Source organism: Ammospiza caudacuta, chromosome 10 (assembly GCF_027887145.1).
Source record: "Ammospiza caudacuta isolate bAmmCau1 chromosome 10, bAmmCau1.pri, whole genome shotgun sequence".
NCBI classification, from domain to species: domain Eukaryota; kingdom Metazoa; phylum Chordata; class Aves; order Passeriformes; family Passerellidae; genus Ammospiza; species Ammospiza caudacuta.
The window spans coordinates 19,636,660-19,664,363 of NC_080602.1; the positions used below are offsets into that span (position 1 = coordinate 19,636,660).

At 40.3% G+C, this 27,704-nt stretch overlaps 1 protein-coding gene across 3 annotated transcripts; it reads right to left on the reverse strand.

Annotated features, from left to right (window-relative positions):
• Positions 1–1,223: 1,223 nt before the first annotated feature.
• On the reverse strand, positions 1,224–27,350 carry IL16 (interleukin 16). 3 transcript variants are annotated; one of them, XM_058811459.1, is made up of 20 exons: positions 27,024–27,350; positions 19,249–19,385; positions 18,451–18,559; positions 16,839–16,932; positions 16,246–16,388; positions 14,403–14,513; positions 13,903–14,017; positions 13,628–13,701; positions 13,321–13,534; positions 12,160–12,277; positions 10,884–11,016; positions 10,055–10,142; positions 8,874–9,352; positions 7,097–7,235; positions 4,777–5,860; positions 4,094–4,277; positions 3,803–3,904; positions 2,872–3,124; positions 1,865–1,990; positions 1,224–1,616 (listed from the first exon to the last, which is right to left on the reverse strand). In XM_058811459.1, exons 1-20 carry the CDS (start codon positions 27,333–27,335, stop codon positions 1,423–1,425), a joined length of 4,209 nt encoding a protein of 1,402 aa, XP_058667442.1. In that variant the 5' UTR covers positions 27,336–27,350; the 3' UTR covers positions 1,224–1,422. The 3 variants fall into 3 exon arrangements, with proteins under 3 accessions (XP_058667442.1, XP_058667443.1, XP_058667441.1); XM_058811460.1 differs by having other exon boundaries at positions 7,097–7,238; positions 18,427–18,559; XM_058811458.1 differs by having other exon boundaries at positions 7,097–7,238; positions 13,321–13,537; positions 18,427–18,559.
• Between the last annotated feature and the right edge of the window lie 354 nt (positions 27,351–27,704).

A 27,704-nucleotide genomic window follows, 5' to 3' on the forward strand; every position in this document is an offset into this window, starting at 1 on the left:
AAAATTTTCTGTCATATTTTTCTCTCATTTTGGTTGCTACCCAACTAATAAATGTTTTGTTTTGAGATAGAGGTTATTTTTTGGGAAAGAGAGCTCAGCTGAGTAAGTGTGGGGACAGATGGCTTCTCAAGAATGTTCTTTCAAGGATTAATGTACAGTTGTCTTGTGAGAAAAGGCCACAGCAAGTTCAATGCCTGGATTTAATTAATAACCTCCTGCCTATTTTCCTTCCCTTTCTCTTAACTGCTGTTTTTGAGGCATTGTTTTAAGTGTATGGAAGACAACTCCTGAGCTCCTTAACTTCTTCCTGGTGAAATTAGGTAACAGAAAATTCCCATCTTCAGGAAGGTGAGCAGCCAAGGACAATAACCAGATCAGCCATCTGGCTCAGCTGGGGAGTCACCACTTCCATCCTGCCCTTGCATCTCTCTCTCTCTCCCTTTAATGAAGCAGGTCAAAGACCAAGTGTGTGCATGAGACCATCTTGCCATAGGTACCTGTGCTGCTGGCAGAATTCCATACAGTGCATATAGAAAGCAGTGTTTGAAGCATAGATTTGTCTCCAAGTTATTTAGCCTTTCCAGAGTAAACAGTTCAGAAATACTTGGATTCACAATTAGTCCTGCTGCTACTTTCCCTTGCAAAATTAACACAGACATTTAAAAGAAAAAAGTGTTGTTACAAGGTAAGATTTTGTTCTGAATGGCCTTGTTATTCTCCTGCTGTAGTCCTCTTGAGACCTCTGGCCAGAGGAAGGTTATGAAAACTTTGACTACATTACCCTCAGCTTCCTGCCTCCCCCTTGGAATACCATGAGAACTCCTTTCCACCCTGTGTTTGCCTGCTGCAGTTGAGATGGCTCTGTCAGCTGCTAGTGGAAAGTCACTTTTACAGGTTTTGGCTGTCCTGAATGTTCTATGTTTTTTATAGGAAAGCTGGAATTTTCTAGGGGATGTTTTGACACACAGAATTGCAACCCCTTTCTCTGCCCTACCCATTCTCTAAGTGTTTAGTCGTAGGCTCAGACACATTTCTTGTTGCTGGGAAGGTAAGGTAGGGAACAGGACTTGGAGAGTAGCACTGAAAATTCAGCACAGGATCTGCTTCGGATACTCATTGAGTTAATAGCTTGAAATAGGAGAGTACTATAGCTATGAAGGATTTTATTACGACCACTATATTATTAACAAAGTCATTATTTTATTATTATACACTTTGTAACATCTGTTTCTGAAGGTTGAAATAAGAATCATGCCCGTTTCCTGCACGTTTTAGCTAATCCCAGACAGTTTTCTCTGTAACTGGCAGTAAGCTCCAGTGTACTTCTCGTGGGTGCTTGCTGAGCATCTTGCTGAGGCAGCCAAGTGCCTGCAAGTAATAAAATCCTTTGTTTGAATATTGGCAGTAGTCTAATCCCTCCTCTTACAAAGTTTTGGATGACTTGCTGGTAACAGAGCTGCGATTCTTCCTCTTGATGATGGCTGTGATGGGCCCATCAGGTAATGCCTTGATTGCATTCCACGCCTCAAAACGAGTGAGTCCTTGCATGGCAGTTGTGTGCACTTGTAGGAGCTCATCCCCAGGCTGAACAGGGCTGCTCTGCTCCAGTGCAGTCCCTGGGGACAGAAAATGAATTCTCTTTAATTCTTTCTGTGGAGGAAACTTTAATGCATCTTTCACTTACTAGAGAGTGGATCACCAGCATGTTTGCTAAAAACCACCTGGTCCCAGCAGGCAACAAATTATTGGTACTGAACAATATAATGCTGCATTTGAGAAAATAACATTTCCACAGTTATAAATCAGCAGTCAGTTATGAACCCCACAAGGCTGCCTGAGTTGGGAACATGGTAAGTGTGTTTACCTTTAAATATCCTGTTGATGATGATGGGTTTATCTCCCTGAATAGAGCCTTTCCCTCCTTCCAGACTGAATCCTAAACCAGCAGATGTTTTTTCTAGAGTTACAGTGCAGATTGTGTCCCCAGTGGCTGGAAACAAATGGAAAGTTACCACATGGACAGCACACAGTCTAAAAAGCTCAAACATCCGTTACAAGAAATTAACTTTTGGGTTGTTTGCAAAGGTCCTATAAACTGCCAAATGAAAGAGAAAATTAAAGCTTTTAGTTTCTCATTATGTCATTTTAAGGCCCTATGGGAAGCCGGGGAAAGAAAGTTATGTTTGAATTAATGGGAGAATGGAGATTTGAGATATTTACTAGAATTACAAAAATCTGTTAAATGAACCAAATCTAAGGGAAATATTTGACTTAATATTAGTTAGGAAGTTGTTATTGACTACCAGGCTGCTAATTTGCAGTATGGAAATAAAGCTACAGATCTCCAGTTCATGCTGTAGAAAAAAAAAAACCAAAACCAAATCAAAACAAAACTATTCTGAAAGTGAAATATTCTGCAAAACTCTGACCTTGCTGTGTTTCAGATGTAGCCACCTGCTATGTCAAGTAATAGCATATTGTTTGTTCAAACTGAAATTCTCTTTCATGGAGAACAAGTCTTGTAACAATATTAGAATAAAGAATCGCTGTTCTCTGAGTTGTCATTATACCTTCAATTAGATGGTGTGCTACAATAGCCATCTTTGTACATCTCCAGAAATCCACATAGAGAATCATGCTTGGGTTGTTTTAGGAGTTCTTTTATTTTAGAAATCCATTAATTCTTTCCCTTTTGAGTAAAGTTATTTCAAATATTTCAATGTATATTTCAGAATGCTTTATTAGTTGTGCTGTCTTTAATCAGGTTTCACAGATTTATACAGCCACTGCTGTTTTTATGAACACCTGGATTTCAGGTGATGAGTAAACACTTATCAAGTGGGGGCTGCAAGATAATGCCTCTAAACTTACCAGACTCTTGTGAGGCATCACTTGCTACAGATGATGTACTAGAGCTGATTGAAACATTGAGATTTGTTTCTCCATCTTTGGGTTTTCTGGTGACAACAACAGCTTGTCTGGCTTGCCGGGCCTGCCGCATGATTGCTGAGGCGTCACTGTGAGTTGCACCTTTCAGACACTTCCCATTAATGGAGAGCACTTCATCTCCTTTCTGAATGGTTCCTTCCTGACAGGCCAGGCCATTGGGAAATACTTTGTGAACCTATTGAAGAGCCCAGTCACCACACACACACACACAAGGGAAAAGAGGACATCACTAAATCCCTTAGTTAACACTACACCATGTGCATTTTTCATTCTTTACCAGGAATAAGTTGCTTCTATCATATTTCAGGATGGAGGACGAATAAATTTGCACTGAGAAGCTTTCCTGTGCACATCCCTCCTCAAGCAGCCAGGGGAGCAGTTTGGCCCTGGTACCAGATGGCTAAAACTGTGTTACCCATGCTATGTACCTTGCATATTCTACTTCCTGACCCTCTTGCTGCTCGTGAGAGGGAGGAGGTGTGAGACTTATCTCTAACTTCCAGACCCCTGATGTGTTTTACCCACCTCATTTTTCCAGACCATCCTGCATGGTCTTCTATAAGCATGTGAGTAAGGTGTTGGTTATTTCCTGCTGGGGGCTGTGTGTTCTGCCTCAGCTTTCAGAGCTGCTGGAGAGGAGGTGCCCAAGGCAACAGGACACTGCTACCAGACACCTGGAGAGGCAGCTCTGTGCAGAAGGAACCTGTTTTCACTCACTATGGTCCTTCCAACCCTATCAATACAGCTGCCTGCTTTGATTATCTAAAAGCCAAAACCTGTAGTAGAAAACCAGTAAGGTAAGTATTTTTAGATAGAGCATTGTTTTGAGAGTAATTTTTAAGATGCTACTTACTGTAACCACTTTGTTTTCTAGATCAATGCCCCCTGCCAGGCTGAATCCAAGCCCAGTATCTTCTTCTTTATGCAAAACTGTAACATGGATATCATCAAGTTCCTAGGTAGAGAAAGAAATAAAGTCAAGAACTTCCCAGAAGATGTCACAATGATTAGAAAGTCTGTTGTGCATTTTTAATGAGACTTAGTGGCATAAGCATAATATTAAGTTGCAAAGTTAACCAGACACATTCATTCTACAGCTTTCTGAAAATCATGCATGAAAAAAGAAAAAAAAATGCAGGTTTACCTTTAAGGTTTCTTCATCTAGGGCTTTAACTTCCTCTATAAGCTTTGCCAGCTCCTCAGGGGAAAGCAGAGAGATGACTGACTGCCCCAACACAGCGGATGCTTGAGGTGAGCCCTGTTCCTGTTTGTCTTCCTCCTTCCCTTTGTCTGCCAGGCTCACTGTGTATTCTCTCAGCTCTGAGAGGCTATCCCATTGTGACAAGAGCAAAAAAGAAACACTGAGCTATGAGAGAACATACCCACTAAAGCAAAAGGCAATTTTGGAGCAGTCATCTTTTCATCTTATTAGCATGTAATTCAGGTGGTAACTCCTACAACTATTATAAATACAGGCAAATGGAAATTAATCGTGTTCACTTAAAGGAAGTACAATCCATTGCATAAAAGAATGAGAAAAATTTCATGGCCTCAGGCAAATGCACTTAATCTGCCTTACTGTGGAGATACTAGAAATAATGCTCCTTAAATAGGAGGATGTTTGAAATGTCCGTGTATGGATATAATACAAATCAAAAACAAGATTAACAGTCATGAGTCATTTAACCTTCGTGCTCTAAAAAGTTCTTAACTTAGTCTGTGCTTCACTTCTGTGTGCTGCTACCTTAGAACTTTAATCTGTTAGTGAATCAATGCAGCTGCTCATCAGGGCTGACCTGTAAATCTGTTTTAAATATGGCATCTTACTTTAGGGAAAAGCCAGTGTCCAGCTGATGGTTCTCACTCGCCGCTGAGGTGGAAGGCCCATCCTCCTCCATGGAGGACTGAGACACTGTGTCCAGAGTTTCCCATGCACTGTTTCCAGAAGAGGCTGGGGACTGAGAAAGGCAAAGCAATGATTTCATTAAAGCAGATGACACTTGGCTGCTGATGGAATAGATTTTGCTACACTTCTCATCAAATGGCTTCATTATCTCACAAGCCTGGGCAGCAGTGAGAGGGAAGCTCCGTGACCTCAGGCTGTGCGCTTTCGCTACTGACACAAGATGGGAGTTTACAGCCCCTGCAGTGAGGAGACTTGATGAACTTTCAGTACTGGCATTGCTGCTTTTCTCTGAGCTGCTTTTCTCTGGTCTGTCAATGCTCTCCCTGCGAGAGGAAGATCTATCCAGGCTCTTTGTAGCCACAGGTGGCTGTTGGTGGCTGTTTTCACAATGTGGGTGGAAGTGTTGGTTTGAACAGGCTGGAGCTGCCTCTGCCTCTGCTGCAGGGCGAGAAGGTTCTTTCTGCACCGATGGTTTTAGGCTCAGCCTTCGGGGGGTTTTTTCAGGTGACTGTGGAGCACTCAAGGATTCAAATGAGCTTATTCTTTGTTTTATTGATGATCCTCCAGGAGACACACGTGAGAAGCTGGATTGCTGTTTTTTGCTGGAAACACTGTCATGATTGGGAGGACTTTGATCTGCCTGTGGTTTTAGATCTGAATTTGCTTTCCTCAATCCTTTCAGACTTTGGCGGAACCAGGTGGGCTTTGGTGCAACAGGAGGACCCTTCTTCACACCGTCATTTTCATCTGATTTTAGCACTTTGGAACCCTCTGATTCTGATTTCTTCAGAACTGTCTCTGAGCTGCTTCGATTTTGGTTCTCCTTTTTTTTGTCTATGCCAGGTTGCAGATCTAAGTGGACGTTGTTTTCACTCATGGTAGGATTAAATAAGCTTTTTATGCAGTCAGAAATTTTAACCCAGGGGTCTTCTGTTGTATCAAGACTATAATCTACCCGTGCTTGTCTTTTAAGTACAGGCCTTTGTATTGATGAAAGTTGATTCCCTGTAATAAAAAAACATGGATTATGAACAACCATCCATTTACTTCTCGCTGCATCATTATTAATTCATTAACCTTGAATTTCATTCAAATCTCTGATAAAATTTTTTGAAGTTCCTAAAAAATTTAAACATTTAAAAATTCATAATTCTTGATCCATAAGTTCTGAATCCAGACACTGAAGTTAACTGAAAAACAAGGCTCTTTCACGCTTAAATATGAGATTGTTTTTTTAGAGGGTTTACAAATACTGAAATTCTGGGGTGCTGAAATCTTGATACAGGATGTAACAGCTAAAATAGAAAGTTAAAATTGCAATGTTTTTTTGCAGCCTAGAGAAAAAGCTGGTGTTACAGTAGATTCTTTTAAAAAAACATTTATTTCCTACATTTATAAGTATATCCTATTCTAAAAAGGCTATCATAGGAAGATCTTCTATATTTATGCTTCCTCAGATTTCCTCAGGCATTTCCAGTTGATTTTTCTGATAAGTAAAAACTTGATTCTAATATGGGAATATTTTTTACTTCAGAAAGCAATTAAGCATTTTAATGTTAGACATGGTGGAGCTGAATGGTAACAAAGTTCTGTTTGTGCATCTGCACAGGTACTGTTTTCTGCTCCAATGTGAACTTTTTTTAAGGTAACATTTTTATTTTTTTTAATTATCTGAGCCATAACTTACAGAATTACATAAGCCTGTATGTTGTAAGAGACCTCTTGAGATTGTCTGTTCCCTTAACATTAAGTTTCCTTAGTTCTAACTAGCACAGCAGAAAAGTAACTTATCCGTGGTTTGTACCATTGCAACACTAGGGTCTTGAAATTGTGCATAAAAATATCCTTTAGAAATGCTAAGACTAAGCTTTAATGTGAAATGTTCAGAATAACTAAGCAGTTTCATCTGAAGCAATACAGAAATACTGTACCTGTCCATTAACATTTTTTACAATAAATCATCTCTTATGCTGCTTTTGATCTAGATTATCTTTTTACAAAGATTAATAATTTTTAAAAATTACAATAAATTATCTCTTATGCTGATTTTGATCTACTTTCCTTTTCTTTACAGAGATTAATCAATAATTTGAAATTTCATCTGTTCATCCCAACATTTAGAGATAAGGTTTGAAGACTATATTTAAAGAGGAAGTGAAGTCAGCTCAATACCCATTTTGGAATCCAAACTAAATGCTATATATTTAGCTGGGGGAAACAAGTTAATTGAATTAAACATACCTAATTTTTCTTTTCTTTCTTGATCTCTGCCCACTGGAGCAGCAGCTGTGCGCTCCTTATCACTTGCAGTAGGAGAAGTGGTGAAGACACTGTGGGTCACATGGGTTTGATGTCCCTCTAGCATTGCTTCTCCAACTTCCTGCTGAACAAACAGGAAAGAGAAGTGTGTCAGAATGCAATTATGCAAACCACACTATATATGAATCTGAAAAAATATATGCATCTGCAAAAAAAAACTAGAAACCCTATTTAAAATTGTGGTATGCAGGCCTCAGACTGAGTAATACAAAGTTTGTGGGGGATAAGGGTTAAAAAAAATTTAAAGCACTAATAAAACCTTTCCTTAATGATCTGAAATACATTCTGACCAGAAACTTTCTCTCTTGGGTATATACAGATATAAAGATAATCTTAACAGAGGAAGTTGTCTTCCTGAACAGATCTTGATTTTTCATGGATTTTATTGATTTTAAGATTTAGGTTTTTCTCACCTAGAATGACTAAATACGAAGAGTAAGAAGTTGCAGGGAGTGGTAAGTTCAACAAGTACTTATTGCCCTTAATTTTACTTCTGAAAGTTGATTTTCTAGCAGTGATTTCTACTTAGGGGATGCTAAAAATGACCTTACTTAAGAAGCTTAACTGAAGTTTTCTTAGATATTAACATTATATGTGGACTTCAGTTTGCTCTGTATCATTTTGTATTGATCTTTGCAGCTTGGGAACTGGTTAGGGGGGCAGTTTGTGGTTTTTGTGTTTGGTTTGGTTATTTGTTGTTTTGTTTTGGTTTTTTCTGTGATTTTTTTTTTGTATTTTTCCTTTGCATTGCATTGAGAGCAGTTCATTTCTACTCCCATATTACTAAACCTGAAGAAAAGAAGTTTCAGTTTTAAACAAACCACAATTTTGTTTCAACATGCAGATCTCACAATCCTTCACGCTCATGCAAAAGTGAAACACACTCTGTTGCCCTAGATAAGAGAGGGAACTGAAATTTAGTAATATACAAATGTACACTGTTTTTAAATACTGTAGCTCATCAACAAAGATGTATGTTAAATGGTTTTATTTAATACCTCCTGGTTTCAAGAAATGTATCTGAGCCCAAGATTCCCTGCTGCATATAAAGTTAGTGCTTTCTTCCAATAAAAATCCACTACTGAAACAATGAAATTATTGTTTTCTGACTACTTCCATAAATGATATGACTCTGTGACACAGGTAGTTGTGGTGAGCCACACCAAGCTGGCATCAGAGGCTGTGTAAACCCCTCCAGGCCCAGCCTAGGGCATAACCCTGGCAGCAGAGCATGCTTGATTAACACCAATGGCACATGCTTGTGAGGAGAGGCAGGGACTCAGATTCATTCTTGCAGCTGCTCGCACTGGGATTTTAACTCAGATACCTTAGTATGGAAGATTTTCTGCAGACAATTCTCTGCCTTCTGACCTTATTTTGAACATTACATTTTGTGATATACTGGCTTCACTAAGATACTCGCCTTATTTTCAAAACAGAAGAGTCTCATCTTCTTCCCCCAGTTCTCACATATATATATATATTTTCTCTTTCTTTCCTACTCTTCTTCTTGCTGCCATGCAAAGCCACTTTGCTTTCTCTTTCTTTCCTACTCTTCTTGCTGCCATGCAAAAACACTTTGCTTTCTCTTTCTTTCCTACTCTTCTTCTTGCTGCCATGCAAAAACACTTTGCCTTCCTCCTTCCCCTGCCTCACAAATACACAGACACAAGAAAAATGTTGTAAATTTTTACTTTACCTGAACACTCTCAGAAGGTGATGCAGCCACTTCTGATACAAGCTTTTCTTTTCTGTCTCCATTACCCTGGTCGTCACACGTGCAGTCTTGCTTGAAGTATTTCCTTGGTGGAGGTTTGGGCTTTGATGATTTAGGTTTTCTAACGAGGATCTCTGATGACTTCTTAGTGTTTTGCAAGGCTCGACCGCCTTCACTACAGGTGGGAGGGGAATTTCTCCCTGAATTACTGGCAGAGAATGAGTAGAGCAGTCCAGGCTGCTGGGTGATTGGTACATCTACACTGTGTACTCTTGCTGTCAGGTCTGTGAGCTGGTGCACAGAGGCAGCAGGGGCACAGGAGGCCCGGGGGGTGCAGCTGCTGTCACTGCTGGAGCGGGTCATGAGCCGCTGAGCCCTGCGGCTGCAGCAGCCCGTGCTCCTGTCCGTGTGCTTCTCACAGGGCTGCCTCCCGTGCCAGCTCAGCTCCAGCCTCTTAGCACCTGCACCAGGAACATGGACAAATGTCTGCTCAGTACAGGCAGAGTGCTTGCTTCTGATTCAGCTGATGAAATCTGCCCCTACATATCATCCTTGGTGGATGCAAAGGAGTGATTTATGCAATGAAGGCTTGTAGGGTCAAGAGTCAACAGCCAAGTTCCTGAACAACCAAATAATATTCTCCTTATATATAGGTATGTCAGCACTATCATTTTACTGATGATGACTGTTTCCTGTTGGTTCTTTAGAAGACACTCAAAGCAGTATCATTACTGGGAGACGTTATACCTGAGCTGGGCAAATAGCTCAAGCCATGACTGCATTTCCTCACAAAAAAAGGAATTAACAAAGTTTACCCCTAGGGCATCACCTTCATAGTTCTTTGTTGTCATAGTTCTGTCACCTACAGACAGTGGTTTGAAGAGCTCTAAGCAGGGCTTGTGAATTAGAGAGGATAAGCAACTGTGAGAGTAAGCTTGCACAAGAAATTTTTGTTGGTAATCAGACAGGCTTGGTCTGTTCTCATCACTCTGGTAATGTATCATGGAGACGTGTTAGGAGGGCTGTCCTGTAAGGTTTCCTCCTCTTTCTTTCTGCTTTGGGTCACTTGACTGTTTTCAAGGATTCTAATACAGTGTGTACTCATCCTTGACATCTTTTAAGTCAAAATTACCATATCTCAGTGAATGCATTTATTCCCTTACCTTCAGTACTCCATTGATGTCTCTCCTTTCCAAATCTGTTGCTTTCCACAGCTTGTGCAACAGCTTCTTTTAGCTGTTGTTCAGACACCTAGGAAACATAATGCCATTTTACTCTCATGAGGTGAGTTAATTGCACACCATTATATTTGCATATATCCCAGTATATATGAAGCATATCTATAGATATGCTCTTTTTAGTGGCTGTTTAGGTAAAATGGGACCTTTCAAAGGTAAATGTTCTTTTGCAGATTTCACTAGAAGTGGAGTCCTGGATTTACCAGTATAAGGTAACTCAATACAGCATAGTTAATGTAACAATTTAAACTTAATAATAATTTCTACAGTATTTGGTGCTAGGAAGGATTTTGTTGAAAAATCTTGCAGGAATAAAATATTTTACTTCAATATTAATTTAATTATAAATATTGGCAGGGCAAGACCTAAATTTTAATTACTGAAAGGTAGTGTATAAACATTTATTTCATTTTGGGGAGGCATGTTCCCTCTTTCAAATTATTTACTTATTATTGTAAATTCTTTCTTACATAAGAATTATGTTTTGAGTTATTCCTTAAATGTTATTTCTTTAGTTTCCTTATTCACTGCATAGAACCTCATGTAAGACTGTCACCAGTAATCTTTAAATCTTAAATGATTTTACTTAAGAGAGTGCATATCTCAGATTTTTTTTTTGTGTGGAGTGATGATCATAAAGAGATAAGCATCTTTGTAGTCAACATTTTTCCACCTGTGTTAGATCAGCATTTCTTCCCTCTTAGTTCTCAATACATGCTATATTGAAATTCAGAAAGAATACAGACTGTGCTACCTGTGGTTCAGGGTGTCTGCTAACAATGATTTGTACTGCACCAGGATCACAATGGCTCAGCACAGCATAAACTTCATTAAGGGTTGTATTTTGTACTGAATTTTCATTAATTTCAATAATTTCATCTCCACACCTAGAGAGATATTAAAAAAAAAAGAGAATGTGAACAAAGATTTTTCTCCTGACCTCATCTTACTCATATGAAAATATATAAAAAGCAAATTCATAAGGTCTACCTAATTAATTTTCTTACAGATTAAATCTGTCTTTCTGTCCTGTTACAGAAAATGGAATGGGAATGAGTTGGATGTCAAGGGGTTTTGATCTGCCATGTTGCATGCAACCTCTGAGCTTTCTGCATGTTCAGCTCTGCACACTTGGTGTTCTTTCTGCTGTCTGCAGCTCAGCTGTGGCTTCCACCTACACCTTCCTTTCCAGTTAACACTTCACTTCTCATGTCTTTATTTTATGTCAGTGCTATTTAAGGTCAGAAACGGTGTTATCTTCCTGCTACATAGGTGAATAACCAGTTAAAAGAAAAATTCCAATGACAAACTATCAAAATCTGCTAAACTGGATCTTTATTGATGAAATCAAAATTTGGCTCATATGGAAACTGAGATTGCCTTGCTCTGCTCTAGTTCTCGCACACATTAGGAGCCTGACTGGAGGCACTGATTTGCATCATACAAATATTCCAATCATTTAGGACTACAGTTCTTTCATCTAAAGCATTAGAGAGGAGGATTACAGAACACCTAAACTTAAATCAAAAATACTTCACTGAAACTGCTGTGGTCAGTTCCATTCTCAATATGTTCAACAGTACTAGTTGATCAAAAATCTCTGAAAGTGAATTTCTACACTCTCACTAAAGCTCATTTCAGCAAATCTGTTTTTCTATTGGGCAAGAAGTGATAGAATTTGAGGAGCTAGTATCAGGAAAAAAATCGAGCGCTCAAACAAGCCAAGTTATGTGATGTGTTTAGGTATTTCCAAATACTTTCTCATTTGGAGATCTCCTCTAGTAGTTTGTCTAATACCTTCAAAGTTAGCACAGCTTAGACAAGAGGAAGAGATTTCACTGGCTTGCTGTATTTCTGGAAATCCCATATATCCTGAAGACATGCTCCAACCCTGAAAATAGCACATGTGCCTTAAACCCCAAATTCCCAGAAATCAGTATTTCTTCCTGCTCAAATAAGTCAAAAGCAAACTCATAAAACAGATCAATGAGAAATTTGTAGCATAAGACAGCCAGCCTTTCTCATCCTACCTGAGTCTCCCATCCATATGTGCCACTGAGCCTGGTGAGAGGGTGTGAATAAAGATCCCTGAAATACACTGGAAGTAAGGGATGCTACATAACCCAATTCCAAGGCCAACACCCGGCTCTGAAAGAATCAATAATAATTGAAAAAACTCCATAAGAAACAGTCAAAGAAAACTATTGAAGAACCTTCTTAAAAATTAATTAAATTTAATTCTTTTTTCTGCATGAACCAGAAGCAAAGGCTCGTGTTCATGAGTTTTGCACATTCAGTATTTGTTGCTGCTTCCACTGCATTTTTCTATACCTTTCTATTGTTTTATTGCGGGGTTGTTATGGGGGCTTTTGTCCCCCTCAGGATTAAAGTGTAACAGACACAATAGAATACAGTTTTGTTTTGCAAAATATCTGTCAGATAGAAGAATTCAAATGACTTTACAAGGAGACAGAATAGAAAAAAATTAGGAGCTAAAATTAACAGGGAAGAAAAGCTAAAATTAAGGATATATGGCTATTGTTAGCTATATAATTTCAGTCTTCTTTCTGTTTTATATAATACAGCTGAAGACTTCTGTGAGTTTACCCTCTTGCTCTGGACAGTCACTGATGTCAGATCCCATCCTGTGTGTTTGGTAAGTCACTGGTACCTCATAGAGGCTTTGCTTTGTTTGTTGCTCTGATGTTCCCATATTCAAAAGTTTATTTCATTGTGCCAGTAGTTGTTTATAAAAAGAAGATGATGACAGTTGGAGAGGAGGTGAAAGAACTACAAGAAGATGTAGATACTTATTTTATTTGGTTTTAAGCCTTTTCAAGAGTGAAATTAACTGCTTGCATAATTATGGGTAAAAGTTGCACAGTCTGCTTAATAAGAGGCATTTCTTGGCAAGAGCTTTACTCTTTCAAGTGAAGGATATGAATGTGACTCTAATGCTTGAGAGCAAAAACTCCTCAATGATTGGCTCTTGAGGACAGATGGTGCTCAAAATCCTGTTGTTGATAGATACTTGTTAGCACTGACAGGCACCAAGATCTAATTTAGTGTATTAAAAAAACTTATTTCAGGAAAAGAATCAGGTTTGTGAGGAAAGACATTCACAGAGAAAATGAACAGTGGTTTGTCAGTCAGTGCTTTGTTGGCAGTGCTCAGTTAATGTCAGCACTCACCTTTGTTTAGGGTAACTTCCATTATGACCCTGTCATTGGGCTTTGTAGGATTTAAGGAGAATGCTCCATTTTCTGAGCTGAAAGAGCTGTTTTCCTTGGTTATGCATGTACTGGAGCTCAGTGACTGACACAGGAGGGGTGACTGACAGCTGGAAGCAGAATGAGGTGTGCTGAAGCTTGTCCTGACTGTCAGTGTCAGAAGACCCTTTTTGGCCTGCTGGAAAGAACAGACAGTGAGTGAATGGGTTGAGCTCATATGCACATTGTGTCTAAAACCAGAGGTTGTTCTGGAGGGAGAATACATAACCTTAAATTTCTGCAGAGCATCATAATGTGTCAATCCATGCATGGATTCTCCATTCAGTTCCACGATTTCATCACCTGTTTCAAAAGAGAAAATTTATATTACTATTACTGTATTGTGCAATAAGTTACATGATAAAATACATGCACTCCAAAAGACTCTTGCAAATGCAAAAATGGTTGCAGGTGTAAAAGTCACTTAGGGCTCATTTCAGCTTCAATCTGTCTTTCAGTCATTTTTTGGGAAGTGGGAAAAGGGAGAGAAGATGTATTTCCCACCTTCTTGTAGCCTCCCATCAGCAGCAGCAGCTCCACCAGGAAAGATGGTTTTGACATAGATGCCTATTGGTCCATAAATGCTGTCTTTACCACCAACGATACTGAAGCCCAAACCCTAATTTATGAAAGGAAAAGTGTGTGAGAACCCATGTTCTGTTCTCATAATAGTTCATTTGCAGTCTCTTCTGCATTACCTACATGGGCAGTCTTGTCAGTGGGGTAGTATAACACATGAAAAAATAGTGGTTTTTTTCTGCTGCCTGTAGTAAGTGTAAATGGGAATTTCAGCAGAATCCTCTCATGTTTTGCTTTTTGTTTGTTCCAATCAATTAATCCACATTGCATGCACATAGCAAGGAGTCTAAATGATTTTTTAAATGTTTTCTTGGATATGAACTGGCGGCCCAAAAGTAGCAACCTGCAGTCACTTCTCTGCACATTGCAGATCACATTTGTGACATGAAGTAAAACTCACAGTAAATCAACAGAGCCAGTCTTACCTTCCCTTGTCCTTTCATCAATACAATGTTTGAAATCACTGAAGCCTGTGAGCCACAGGATGTGTGCACAAGTTGTGCTGTACTTAGGGATCTGGATGGCCTTGAAATTGCCTGTGAACATTAAAAAACCAACAAAACCAACAGTTTTCTTTTATGCATAGGTAGTAATTCTTGAACATACATTGCAGCAACTTGTTAATTTATAATTTTCTTCCTTGTAACTGATTGTACTAAAAAAAATCCTTGCAATTTTCATAATCTATTTGTTATTCAGAAAATCTCTGCTCACTGAATTTGTCCTGTAGGGACTAAATTGGAGGAAAAATTGGGATGTTGGTCCTTGAAGTGGTGAAATGGTGTAGAAAGATATATTTGTGCTCTGGCTTGAGTCCCCAAGCCAAAACCTATTTGTGGTCATTAGGGAATATAAACAAGTATTATAGTTTTTGCCTTCGAGAACTGAACTAGAATCAAGACATTCAAAATCTTTCCTTCATCTTGAGGCTAAAAACTTTATCTTGGCACATACCAAACCTGTTTTCAGCATTTTCCCCAAAATATGAATTTCTGTTGGATTTCCTAAATTCAGCCTCTGAGATTTGTCCCATTTTAATAAACTTTTAATTAAATATTTAGTGAAATATTTAATGAAAACCTCCTATTTCAACATGGAATTGGGTATACAAGATAATTTAAGCACTGACAGAAGTCATTACCCAAAACTAGCTATGCATGAAGTTCAGCAGGGTCAGGGTTAATTGCACTTATTACATATCTGAGAGAGTTCAACACTCTTTTTTTCTCTTTTTTTAATGCAGCAAAGTGAAACTAGCAGGGATTGAAGAGTGAAAAATCAGCCAAAATTATGGCTTCTGCATATGTGAGAATCTCAATTTTGACATGAAAACTGGTTTATCTATTCCACATGGGATTTGGAATGGGACTAAGAAGTGAACAGGTATGCAACACCAAAACCACACTCTCCAGAATGCATTCCTCTGTCTGACCAGGGTGACTGTTTATTCTGGTATGAGTCTTCTGAATCTGAAACTGGAAATTTTCAAATTTCCCTTGTTTCTGTGTGAGAAGGTGTATTTTTTATTTCTGTTTGTGGTGGTTAGCAATACCCAAAGCCAGGATGCTGCCAAGGAGCCTCTTCAAATGGGCAGCCATGCAGGAGCTTTGAGGAGAAGGAAAGCCAGTGAATCCCTGAGGACCTGTCTGTGCACTCAGGCGTGGTTTGGTTGGGTTTGTGCTCTGGTTTGCAACCTCCTTATTCCTGTTAAACCCTTGGGTCCCTCAGGGTTGGTGATGGGCCAGGAGAAGGCAGCGAGCAGCAGGGAGGGAGGTGGGAGATGAGTGTGAGGAGCTTTGCCTCCATCTCCTTCTCCAAGTCTGAGTCTGGGGACCATAAATACTTGAAACATTTCCCAACATCTCATGGATCAGTTGGCATCTATCTGGAGAGCACCTGAGCCAGTCTCCAGCCTCCTTTATCAGGTGTTTAAATCTGTCTCTTTTAGTGAGAGCCATGGTCAGTCCATACCCATTTGTGGCCATGGCTGGGCCAGTGGGGCACTGGGGCTCAGAGTGGGGTGGTGTAAACCACCCTTGGGAATTTAGCCACACCAAAGAACCTGCTGGGCAATGGGAAGGAGAACATGGAGAAATGGTATGGAGCCAACAGAGGAGATGTTGGGGGCAGAAAGCAGAGGAGGCAGAGTGACCATCGCCCTGGCAGGGCCTGCAGGACAGAGGGATCTGGCAGGATGTGCCATGGTCGTGCAGAGAGCCCCGTTGGGGACAGCACCGTGTGTTCCTCAGGTGTCTCTGTGGCACTCACCGGGGCTCTCCCTGCAGGGCAGTCCAGCTGCTGTGACAGCGATTTTCGGCCGGCGTGGAGGCCGTGGGGCGGGCGCTCCCTGAGGGGCCCAGCTCTGCGCGGCACCGGGCCCTCCGCAGCCCCGGCCCAGAGCGGGCTCGCACCTGAGGGTGGGCAGAGAGCCCAGTTACTGCACAAGGCTTGGACAAACAGCACAGGCATGTTAGGCAAATGTTACCCAGAAATGGTTTTCCCTTTGTAAATCTCGTTGAGAAGGCACCGATGTTTTCAGTTGTCGCTTTGGCGACAGTAATTAGTGTTAAATATGGTAAAAAGCATGCATTCCCTACCAAAAATGTGTTGGCCTGTTTAGAATATACCATTAAAAAAGGCCCCAAACCATAAAATGCAAACCTTATGCACCAAACTGGGATGCAGGATGTTGTGAATACAGCAGCTGATGATTTTATGCATCAGCAATTCTTAGCTAAGGATCCCAGAATAAATTTGGATAACATTCAACATTTCTTTTAGCACCGTAGTACCATCACACAATGGGGTGATCTGCACCCCTTGAGCATTGCAAGAAAACAGATTATTGCTCTGCAACTTACTGGTGGAGTTACTGCGAGTCCGCTGGCATGCAGCCTTACCGTGCAGAAAACCATTCTGTATTTCCAAAGGCCTGTCCTTACGTGTTGGTGTTTCCTAAAACAAACAAAACAAAGAAAAACCCAACAAACAAAAGCCATGGCTATGCAAGAAACTTCCAAAGTGATCTATTCTTAAAAACCAAATTTCTTCTAATTTGGCTTGCACAGATTTCAGCCTGAATCTAAAAAAAACATGGAGCAAAATTCATTATTTAAAATCAATAGGAAGATAAAGGGGAATGAGGCTGAAATTTTGCTATAAAAATTATTATAACGAAATAATAAGATAGAAATAGGTTCAGGTCCTTAGACAAAATGAACAGAAAATTAATTGAGCATGCCCAGTGGGTCCAGACAGATTGATGGATGGGTAAGATATAGCCACGTTTATCTAAATTCTGGAGGTAGCTGATACTTTTCAGGTACTTAAGCACCTCAGGGAGGTGTTACATTTAAGAGGAAAAATTCTTAATCCCATTTTATGCAGTGGTGGATGGGTGTCTAACTTCTGATTCAGATGGATGTTTTTTAGTAAAAGTACAATCTGAGTATTCAAAAACCTCCAAGGACTAAGTTTACCAGCTTTCAAAAAAATCAGTAGCTTCCAGTTGGAATCACCTGTTGCTTTTGAAAATGTGGCCCCTAATTCTAGCATTTAAAAACTTGTAGATTAAAACATTCAGCTCTCTAAATGTAGGTTTTTAGAGCTGTTGGAAAATAAGTACACGATCACATCTGAATGACAGTTGATTTTAGGAATAATTTCTGGGTGGTTCCTGCAAGTCCTGATTCTGATTCTGTTTCTGTTTCTGTGACACAATTATTTTGATCCTGAGGGAATCCCAGTTAAAGGAAGAAAATTATTAAATGCAGACACCATATGGAAACTGATATAAATAAAACAAAATGCCAAATTTTTGCTCAGTGTTATTCTGCAGGAGCTGAGACAGGAGCAGTGTCAGAGCACGTTCAGGAGTTCTGTTTGGAGATACAAGGCCTATGGAATGCTAATTTTCCTCTTGGACAGCAGGTGGGGGTATTGCCAAGTAGCAAAATCCTACTCGGGCTTTTCCCTTAGGGAACTCCTCAGAATTAGAAACATGGAGAAGATCCTCAAAGATGAATTTTGGAAATGATTTTGCAGTGTTTCTCTTGCCAAGCTAGCTAGCTTGAAAATTCTTTGCTATTAACTATGGATGCTAGATTCACCGAACTATTTGTTACAGGGCCTGTTCTCTGGCTTCTCTGGGATTTATGGATCTTCCCTTAAATCCATTTCTGCCTTTCTTCTAAATGAAAAATTAACATTGGCAAGCTGTGTGTTTCTAAAAGAAGGGTTTGAACAGCCCTTGCTAGAGTTTCCCAGAGCCTTGGCCTCCCCACAGCCTCTGTTTATCTGGGGAAAAACTATGCTGAAAATCACCAGAGTCTGACCACAAGAGGTTTTGGGTTTTGTCATGAAAGGCAAAACCATCTTCAAATGTCTGATGAGCAAATTCCCTCCTCTCTAAAGTAAATGTCCCATCACCCCACAGTTGCTCATGCTTACTTTGTGAGCCATCATGATGTTCACCAGCCGTGTTGGTGGGGGAATGAGAGACTCAGCCTCCTTTCTGGGCAGGTCTTTCAGTGATTGTGCATTTAGTGTTAACAGTTCATCCCTTGGGCTCAGACAACCATCCCTTAAAGGAAAAAAAGAATCATTTGTATATTGTTTGACGCAGAATAGTATACCCCTGTTCCATGTGCTACCTGTCTCACTACCTGAGGAGTCAGCTGCAGTTCTGCCTCTGCCTTGACCTGGGCTGCCATGAGGTACCTGGGCATGTGATACTCCCATCCCCTGCTAGGATTTTTCCCATTTGCTGCTCTCTTTTGCCTAGTCCTGGTGATCACTGGCTGCCTGGTGATCACTGGCTGCCTGGTGATCACACAGCTGACATTCAGGCAAGACATTCCTCCCTTCTCTCTGTCTTGCACTGAAAAATTGATCAAAGACTACATTTACTTCCTGTCAGGAACCTTGACTCACATTGCTTTCCAGTGTCCTTGTGGGACTGATGCCAGCCTACACTGCCCTTTAACAAGGAATCACCATTTGAATACCTGATGTTACGTACACTCTCTCTTCTTCCAGGTTTTATTTCTTGGTGTAATTGAGCAGCATAGATCGCTGAGTGGTCACAGTTCTATTTTTCTACAATCTTGACCTGTGTCTCCAACTGGAAGCAATGTAAGGAAAGATTCCCAGACATCATTTCTTTTCTCTGGAACTGAGCTCAAGGCATAGCTTGTCACAAAAAGCTGGTTGTGCAAACTCTGTGCAAACAAATGTCTCTGTAATAACTTGCTAACTCCACATGTACTTTACCTGTTTGCTGGGCCCTCAGAAGGCACATGGCTGCCTGTTAACCCTTTCCAGAAAGATGCACATCTCGGGCTCCTGGAGATCTTCATTCCCAAGCTGCTGTTCCCTGATGTTGAGCACAGCCTGCAGATACAGCTGTCCTGATCCAGAAGATGAGAGTTTGCATGAGCAAAAATGTACTTAAACTGTTAAAAGTTACTTACACTTATTCTGAACCTTTTTAAGAAAGGCTTAGAACCAGGTTGCCTCCCAGGAGAACAGGAGCCTTTAACACTGTCCATTTGAGAAAAAACAATGGTGTTATAGAGTCAGTGTTTTACAGAAGTTATTTTCCTTAGGACTTCAGTGGCTTCTGGCTACAAGAGGGAAGAATTGCAATATAGTGTCCCTTTGCATGAGGGGAAGAGAACAAATAACAGACTTTTCATAGTAACTGGGTAGACTTTGCCTATGCTAACTATTGTAAGAATAGACAGGGAGGAAAATAAACACATGCCAGAAAATTAAATGCTCTGGAAAACAAAAGAGGTCTGAATGGAAAATAAGTAAAATAAGTGTATACAAAACACTAGATGCTCCACCCCTGCTGCTGACTTGTTAAGTGGGGGCAGGGGACCAGAGAGATCTGCAGCAGTGGAAAATTTTTTGTCCACTCCAGACTAGTTGAAATTGCTGTAGTCTGCATTGCATCTGGAGGACTAATTGTAAGCATATCTTTAATGCAGTTATGAATCATTAACACAGGGCCATTCAGAAGGAGTAGTGCTTTGAGGCATATATGGAAAGCAAAGAATGGAGCAACTGAGCACATGAAGCACAACACATTTGACTAGGAACTACACCCCTGTGGCACAAATGTGAACACCTAAAAATTTTAAAGAGACAAGGAAAGCTGGAAAGTTAGCACACAATTTATTTTCCATTTGCTTAGTATTTCTCCTGATTGAAGAGAATCATTCATTTCTCCCTTATTCTGCTCCCAGCTGAACCCACCTCCTCTGCCCTCGCCAGCCTCTCCATACTCCACAAAGTGAAGAGGGCTCTCAGTGTATCCTGGATCCAGGCTTGTTCCCAAGAGATTTGTGTGACTGAGGTATAGATTTCTGAAGGGGAGGCAAATTTCATATGTTAGGACAGGCCACAAAACATAACAGTGGTCAACTGTCTGTGTTGCTCCCAGGGCCCCTGGTCAAAGTGCATAAACTATTTCCAGTAATCTGTAGTCCTCTGAGAGCACAAGGAAAGCTGTGTAGCCACTTTCACCATCAGTAGGGCTTCATTTCCTCCCTAGGCAGAGCTCATCCAGCCCTGAGGATGAGAATCATTGTGCTGCTTCACCAAAAATCAATAGGTATTGCATCATTCCTAACTGACAGCAAACACAAAATGCAAATTACAGCAATGTCAATAAAGGTTATTATCTTTCAAGCTGACTACCAAAGCCTGGCTTCCATTCTGAAACCTGCCAGAGTGAATCTAAGGCTGTGAATGAATGAAATATTTAACTTGGGCCCTGGGCTGAGTTCAGTAGGTAATGGATAAGGGCTACACTTGTATTGACTGACTCGTTAACTCTGTGGTTTGCTTGCATTCCAGATTGTCTGCCTTTGATGAGGAGTGTCTGAATTTCACGAAGCCTTTTTTGTTCCTGAAGAATTTTTCTGGTGAGTAATATGTTGGTAAGGATATAAGCATGGACAGAGTTCTATCTTAAACCAGTTGGCTTGAACTGTAATATTAGTTTTGGAGCTTTTATATTTACTTTTCACCCAAGATAAATATCTTGGGAAATGCTTACTTGAAATCAGGATTACATTATGTTCTTTTTATTTCATGATCTTATGGCAGATCTTTGAAGTGTTCGGCATGGTAACAAAATAAAGATTAACATTCTGATGCCTTAAAATTTGAGATCTTGAGTAGCAAAAAATGTGAGTTCCTTTTCTGTTTGTTTGCACTGTCCTTTATTTCAGGCATGATTATGACATTAGAGGTCAGATTCTGCATACATGGAGCATCCACTGAAACTCACAGGTTTTTCAATAAGATGATGTGCTTGTTGTAAAACATGAGAGATGTAAGATAGATATTAAAGGCAGGAAATTATTCTGCCATTTGGCTGAGCATTTCTGAGATGTCAGCTGCTTGTGGATTGGGGCTGTTGTGAAAGAATAAAGGTATTTAAAACTCAGTGTTTAAGAAAGTGATTTTCTTCCTTTTTCCTGTATTCAGAATTCAAGTTTGGACTTGCCAGCTTCTCTTCTTACGAATCCCTACTCTTGTGAAATGCTCCCTTGAAAGATACACATATCTTCTCACAGACACCTGTCAGACACACACAGACAACTTTGCACAGCTGTTCTCCACACTTCATTTTATTGATTTTCATAGGCCTTTTCAGACTGTTCCCAGCTCATCTCTGATAAAAGCAGAGTCTGCCTTTCCTATAGCTTGTTCACATTACATAGCTACTGTGTTCATCATGTTTATAAATATCCTCCTAATTAATTGTCCAAAAGTGTTGTATCTCTGCCCAGTTTCACAGGACATCACAGAGAGCAGTGGGTTTGGCTCTGAGGTTTTTCATTGCAACACTGTGAAAGTCTTTTGGGGAAGAGATTGTATTCTGTACCATGGGACATGTGCCAGGCTGGAAATTCTGGGTTTTATTGGGACATCCATATGAAACATCACCAAATATAAACTGATATGAAGATTTTTCCAAGAACTGTGAGTTGCATGCACTTAGTCATCAGGAAAGTAGAGGTTAAATCCCTTGTACACAGCAGAAAAATCCTGGGAACAATTTTTGTTTAGATTTGTAATCATACTACCCAGTTGGGATATATTTCAAATTAGCTCTGTGTCTCAATCATTGCTGCAATTCATTTAGGTGAATTACTTAAAAAAATAAGTTTTTATTGGTCTATGGACATGTGGCAAATATCTGTATGTTGTCAACATCTGTATTTTTTGCGTCCTGGATATAGATCATGATATTCATATCCAAGTTATTGCAACATGACAGAAAATTAATAAAAGCTGTTCTTCAGAAAAATAAATGTTTGACCAATTCTTGTGCACACAGTCAATTTGCTTTGGGTTTAGTTATTTAATATTTTTTCCTGTCTCTGATTATTTTATGCATAGAGATACTACTGATGGTTCCAAGAGTAAAGGCAGTATTTATTTTTACATCCTTTTCCTTTTTAAAGGATCCTTTTATTTATTCTGTTTGTTTTGAAAGGGGATTTGTAGGTCTGAATACAGTGAGTACTGAAAATTTGCTAAAAGAAGGTTGTCAGATTTGAGGTGGGGGCAGGTGGATCCTGGTCAGCCTTGTCTCTTCATTATTAGAATATATATTTAAACATATATTTGCTGCCAGTGAATTAACTCTCTGCTTTTTCTTTCCAGAACTTCAGGACTCTGAGGAAACTTTTATCTGCATTGTACGTTCCACTCAAAGCAAAATTTGTATTTAAACTGAGTCTGCTTGGCTGAAAGATAAAAAGTAAAGGACTTTAAGAGCCTTCTGGAACGTTACACAGGTGAGAATAGATTAACTTTTCTTGTGTTTTTTCTGGAAAAATAATTGGTACATCCAGGCCAACTCTCTCTTCCTGTTACCATTTTTTGTCATCCAAAATGTGAAGCTTCTGAGAATGTTTTTTATCTGCCATTTAAAAGATTCCTTTTTCCTTCATGCTTTCATTAGACATTTCTAACCCAGAGTCCCATCTCAAAACATCTAATTCCAGATGTTGTTTAGAAATAAGGGTAACCATGGCATCTGTGGAAAACTGAAAAACTTTTGTGCACTCTTAAAGTAAGACACAGTAGTTAGATTGTCTGAATTGAAATGTTATACAAGGCTAGTTCAAGTAAGGTCTTCGACTCAGTTAACCAAGTGCATGACAATGAGCTAATTGACTGCTGGTTTAAAAAAAAAGGAAAAAATAAAAGGAAAAATATATCTAACAGCAGGACAATAATTTATTAAAATATTTAGCTTTTCTGGTCTTTCACAGTCTTATGACTGTGAAATGGCTGGGATTTCTGAGAGAATATGACCTTTGGGGACTTTCTTCAAGGAGAAATTTTTTTCTGCTTCAGTTCTGACAGAAAGGGCCAGAGTCTCTCTGGCATAAACTCACTCCACTGGCTCTGACGTATCCTAGCCCAATGCCTTGGTCTTTTAAAAGTATTTATAGAAGGTGCAATTCGTTTTCCCAGCAGCATATTCCCTTTGAAACCAGTAAAATGGCAGAAGCTGGAAAGCCAGGATGATGCAGGGAGCAGGGCATGAGATCAAGCCGTGCCTTAGACTGACAATTCAGCACAGCAGATGTTACAGAAGAACCTTTCCCCTGCCATCTGCCATTTGGTGTGTTTTCCTGGGAGCCTTTGCTGGCCTGCATTTTGCACCACATGCTGCATTAATGGAACAGCTCCTCTCTCAGCTTGCTCTGAGGATGACCTGGTGATGGGCACCAAAAGCAAGAAGGCTGGGCAGACAGAAAGAGAGAGGTGTGAAAACTGAATAAATACATAAATGTCTAAATAAATGCAGTCTCTTCTCCTGGCTTTGGTTTTCCATCCTGCCTGTGGGCTTGTGTTTGAAACATTACAGTCTGTTGCCATAGCACTTGTCCTGGTACCAAAGGGCCAGCTAACTGGTGTTTGCATCAAGGCAAGTTAATAAAATTATATTCTGCTGATGACCAAAGGAGAAAAATTACCTTTTGCTTTTTCCCTTTTTCAAGCAGAGAGTCAGGGACTAAAGGAAAAAAGGGATGCAGAAGTTTCTAGAACTAAGTAAAGCCATGCAGTCAGGTCAGCTCAGTTCCCGTATTTATTTAATCAGAATTCAACCCTTTTCTATTCTAGTTTATTCTAGATGATATTTCAGCCCTGCTACCAGCCCCACTGGTAGCTCTCAGTGCTTGCTGGGTTTTTGGGAGTGTTGGGAAGATGTAATGGAATGCTTCTTGGAGTAGTAGAAGTGCTTCTGGCAGCAGCTCTCACACTCAGCAAAGCCTGCTGTTCTCTGAAGGAGCTGATATCATCTATTCCTGCCCAGTTCTCCAACAACTGGAGTGATTTCAGTCTGAGCAGGCAAAGACATCTTCTACAGTATTTGCTGTGTCCATGCTCAGGGTATCAGATACTGCTTACCATTTCTTTGGTTTCTTTTCTTTCAGGCCTTGTGAAAATTGCTGATTTTGTGAGAAGCAAACTGTAAAGGAGATCTGCTTCTTTATACATAGACCAGCTGGCAGTCCAACATACCATACCATACCAGATCAAGCACACCTCATCTCAGAAAGTGTCTGAACAAGTGACACCAGGGTAACCCTGGGCCGCTAGACACAGCAAGTAATAGTCAATATAAGTCAATGGTGGGCCACAGAAGCCAAATGAATTAAAAGACAGTTCATCTGCTCTCATTGCTGACAGAATATTAGGAGGAATAAAAAAATCTATTATTTAGTCTTGCAACACTGATTTGCTAAAAATTTATTGCTTATGGTGTATCCCATGCAGTCAGCAGAGTATGGCTCAGAGAGGCACTTATGGTGTTCAACAGAAAAAAAGGAATTTGCATTTTGAATGCTGATGTTACAGGTTCCCCCTTACTCTGGAGAAGAAATACACAGGGAGCATTAAACCATGCAGCACTTTTAGGCATTCTTCTCTCCTTCCTTGTGACAGCAATATTAAGTTGTTCAGTTCTGTGGGAGTTATTAACACCTTCAGAGTCACGCTTAGGGCTGGAGGTGCTGGAAAGGAGAAGAATAATGGAATATCCTCAAAAACACCACAGAAAGAATGGAATCAATTTTCTTGAACAAAGACAAGGATTCTTCAGCTCTGACTCACACATCATGAATTTCTGAAGTGTCACATTTAGATGGAGGAGAGAGAATTACACTGGGACATGAAAAAATGCCTGTTTGACTTCTTAAAGAGAGAAGGCTTAAGCTTTGTAAGACATGTGGTACAGAAGATTGTTCTGACAGGCTTGTGCTGTATGGAAGGTAGAGATCACTGCTTTCATACTCCAGGAGAAAGCCTCAGAGGCACAGGACAGGGTTGGTGTGGCTGTTACCAATGTTCATCCTACTTAGCAAGCCAAGATAAGACTTCAGAATCACTCATTGATCCGTGACTCTGAAAGGTATGGAAGATTAGCAAGTAGCATTTGAAGAGGTTTAGATTGCTATGAGAGCTCTGGAGTGGGAATTTAATGGTACTCATAGCCTACAGCAGCGCTAAGCAACCCCAATGCTGCTGTGAGGGACTGAGCTGCTGACTAATTTATGTCAGCATCCGACACATGCTCTTCAGTGACACTGATGCTTCAGCCTAAGACTGGATTTATATCCTTAGCAATTCTATTTTATATGTGAAAAGGCATTGTGGGACTTACTCTGTTCCTCAGATCCCTGTTTTAGCTGTTTGCCAGCTATAAAAGCAAACAACCTAAACTTCCAGTCTGAGATAAGATACTGAGGAGTTGCATGTGGATATGGGTCACAGCAGTAATTGGAGCCCTCACACTTGAGAGATGTGCAAGGAAATAGACTGTGGCAGCTGACACAAACCTGAGTGCTTCAGCTTTTGAAAAGAAAAGATGGGGAGTGCACAGAGGCCAGCTCCTTCACTCAGAGACATCTGCAGGGTGCATAAGGACTGTTTCCAAAAAGGAGGAGTTGGCATGGTTTTGCAGGGGACTGAGTGAGCTTTGGGACTTGGGTCTTGTTTGCTGTCAGAATGCAATAGCAGGTTGGTTTGGTTTTGTCTTCCTACAGGGACTTTGTCAAGAGTGGAAACACCTTGATTCATCCTGCTGTAGTCTTTGTGATGCTGGGCATGCTGTGGTCATCATCAAGGGTAAGGGGAGATTCTGATTTTCAGTACCACTTGTGCCACTGTGTGTTTAGACATAGATGTCTAATTTTAGCCAACACATATTTTATTTTATATAAAATAAAATAGAATATACAAGGACAACTATTTAGGTGAAAGAATCAGTTCTTTCAGATAAGCATGTATCTGCACAGATAAGAGGCATAAGGTAATAAAGGAGATGCCAGGATGACACTTGCAGTGAGGTCCCTTTTACACATCACAGCAACAGGTAGAGAGAAAGTGGAAAAATTAGGCTATCCTACTGAAAGAACTTTCTAAAGCCATCTAAAATATATTACTCAGGCTGAAAGGTTGTTCAGATTGTTTGGGTTCACATAGCTGATTAAAGAATAGCATTGTAATATGAGGCTCTTAGACTTTTCACATCTCTAGGAAATGTGACATCTCTGGTGGTTTTAGAGCCATCACTACCTTCTCCCTGAATAAGAGGGAAAGAGCATCTGCCTACTGAATCTCCTGTGTCTGACACAGTATTAATACAATTCATGCTTACCTGGCTTGTGAGATATCATGGTATCACACTACAAGAGCACTTTGCTACAGTGACAGGTTTATATTTTGAGCTGAAGAGTCTCTTGCAGAGAGAACACGCCAGCTGTACTTGTCTGAACACTGACAGTGGCCTAGAGGCACTGATTTCAGCAGGCTGTGCATCAGCAGAGTGCAACAGCACAGCAGGGAAGCCAGTATATTTTCATGCCTTTTATGCAGAGCAGGAACACTGCAGGTTCATAGGCTCTGAAAAAGCCAAGTAGAACCCTAAGTTCCTGAGAAATAGTAATTAATCCATTTAGGAACTACTGCAGTGGGAAGCATTACAATACCCAGCACGAGTTGCCTACCTTGGTGAGGAACTTTCTTCTCGTGTTGTTGCAGTTCTCGTTTGCTGCAGCTTTGGACTGGAGGATGCTGGTGACCACACGTGGAGGATCAGGTGGGCTGTCCTCTGCCTCTGCTGTGTATGGCAGCTGAGTTCTGGGACAGCAGTGAAAATCCTCTTGACCCCAGCTGGTAGAGCTCTCCAGTGGATCAGGGTATTTCTCATCGGGACTCGACCCATCATCGCTGGTTTTGGCATTGCAGAGTATGAAGGATCTTGAAATGGAGCGAAACTTTCTTGACTTCCTGTTCCCAGCACTGTTCTTTTGATCCATCTTCAGAGAGCTGCTGCTCTTTTTCCTATCATTCTCCCATTTATGTGGCATGATACTTTCAGTAGTTTTCTCTGCTTCTGTGGTGCTAAATATCCTCCAGGAAAGGAAATATAAAAGTAAGTTGTAATATACCCTACTTTCTCCCACTTAATAACCTACGCTACTGGAAAGCCCTAATGAATAAATCGAATCAACAGAGCCTTTCAGTCTGAGAACAGCCACGTGATATCTCATGACTTGCTAATTCTGCTTCTGTGCAGAGCTCTCCTAGATCCTCCTTCACCTTTTCATTCTCTTGCCATGTTACCCAAGCAGAGTGGAGTGCTTTTAATAAATGTTTGTGATGCTGCCATTGTCTGCCTGCTTTGG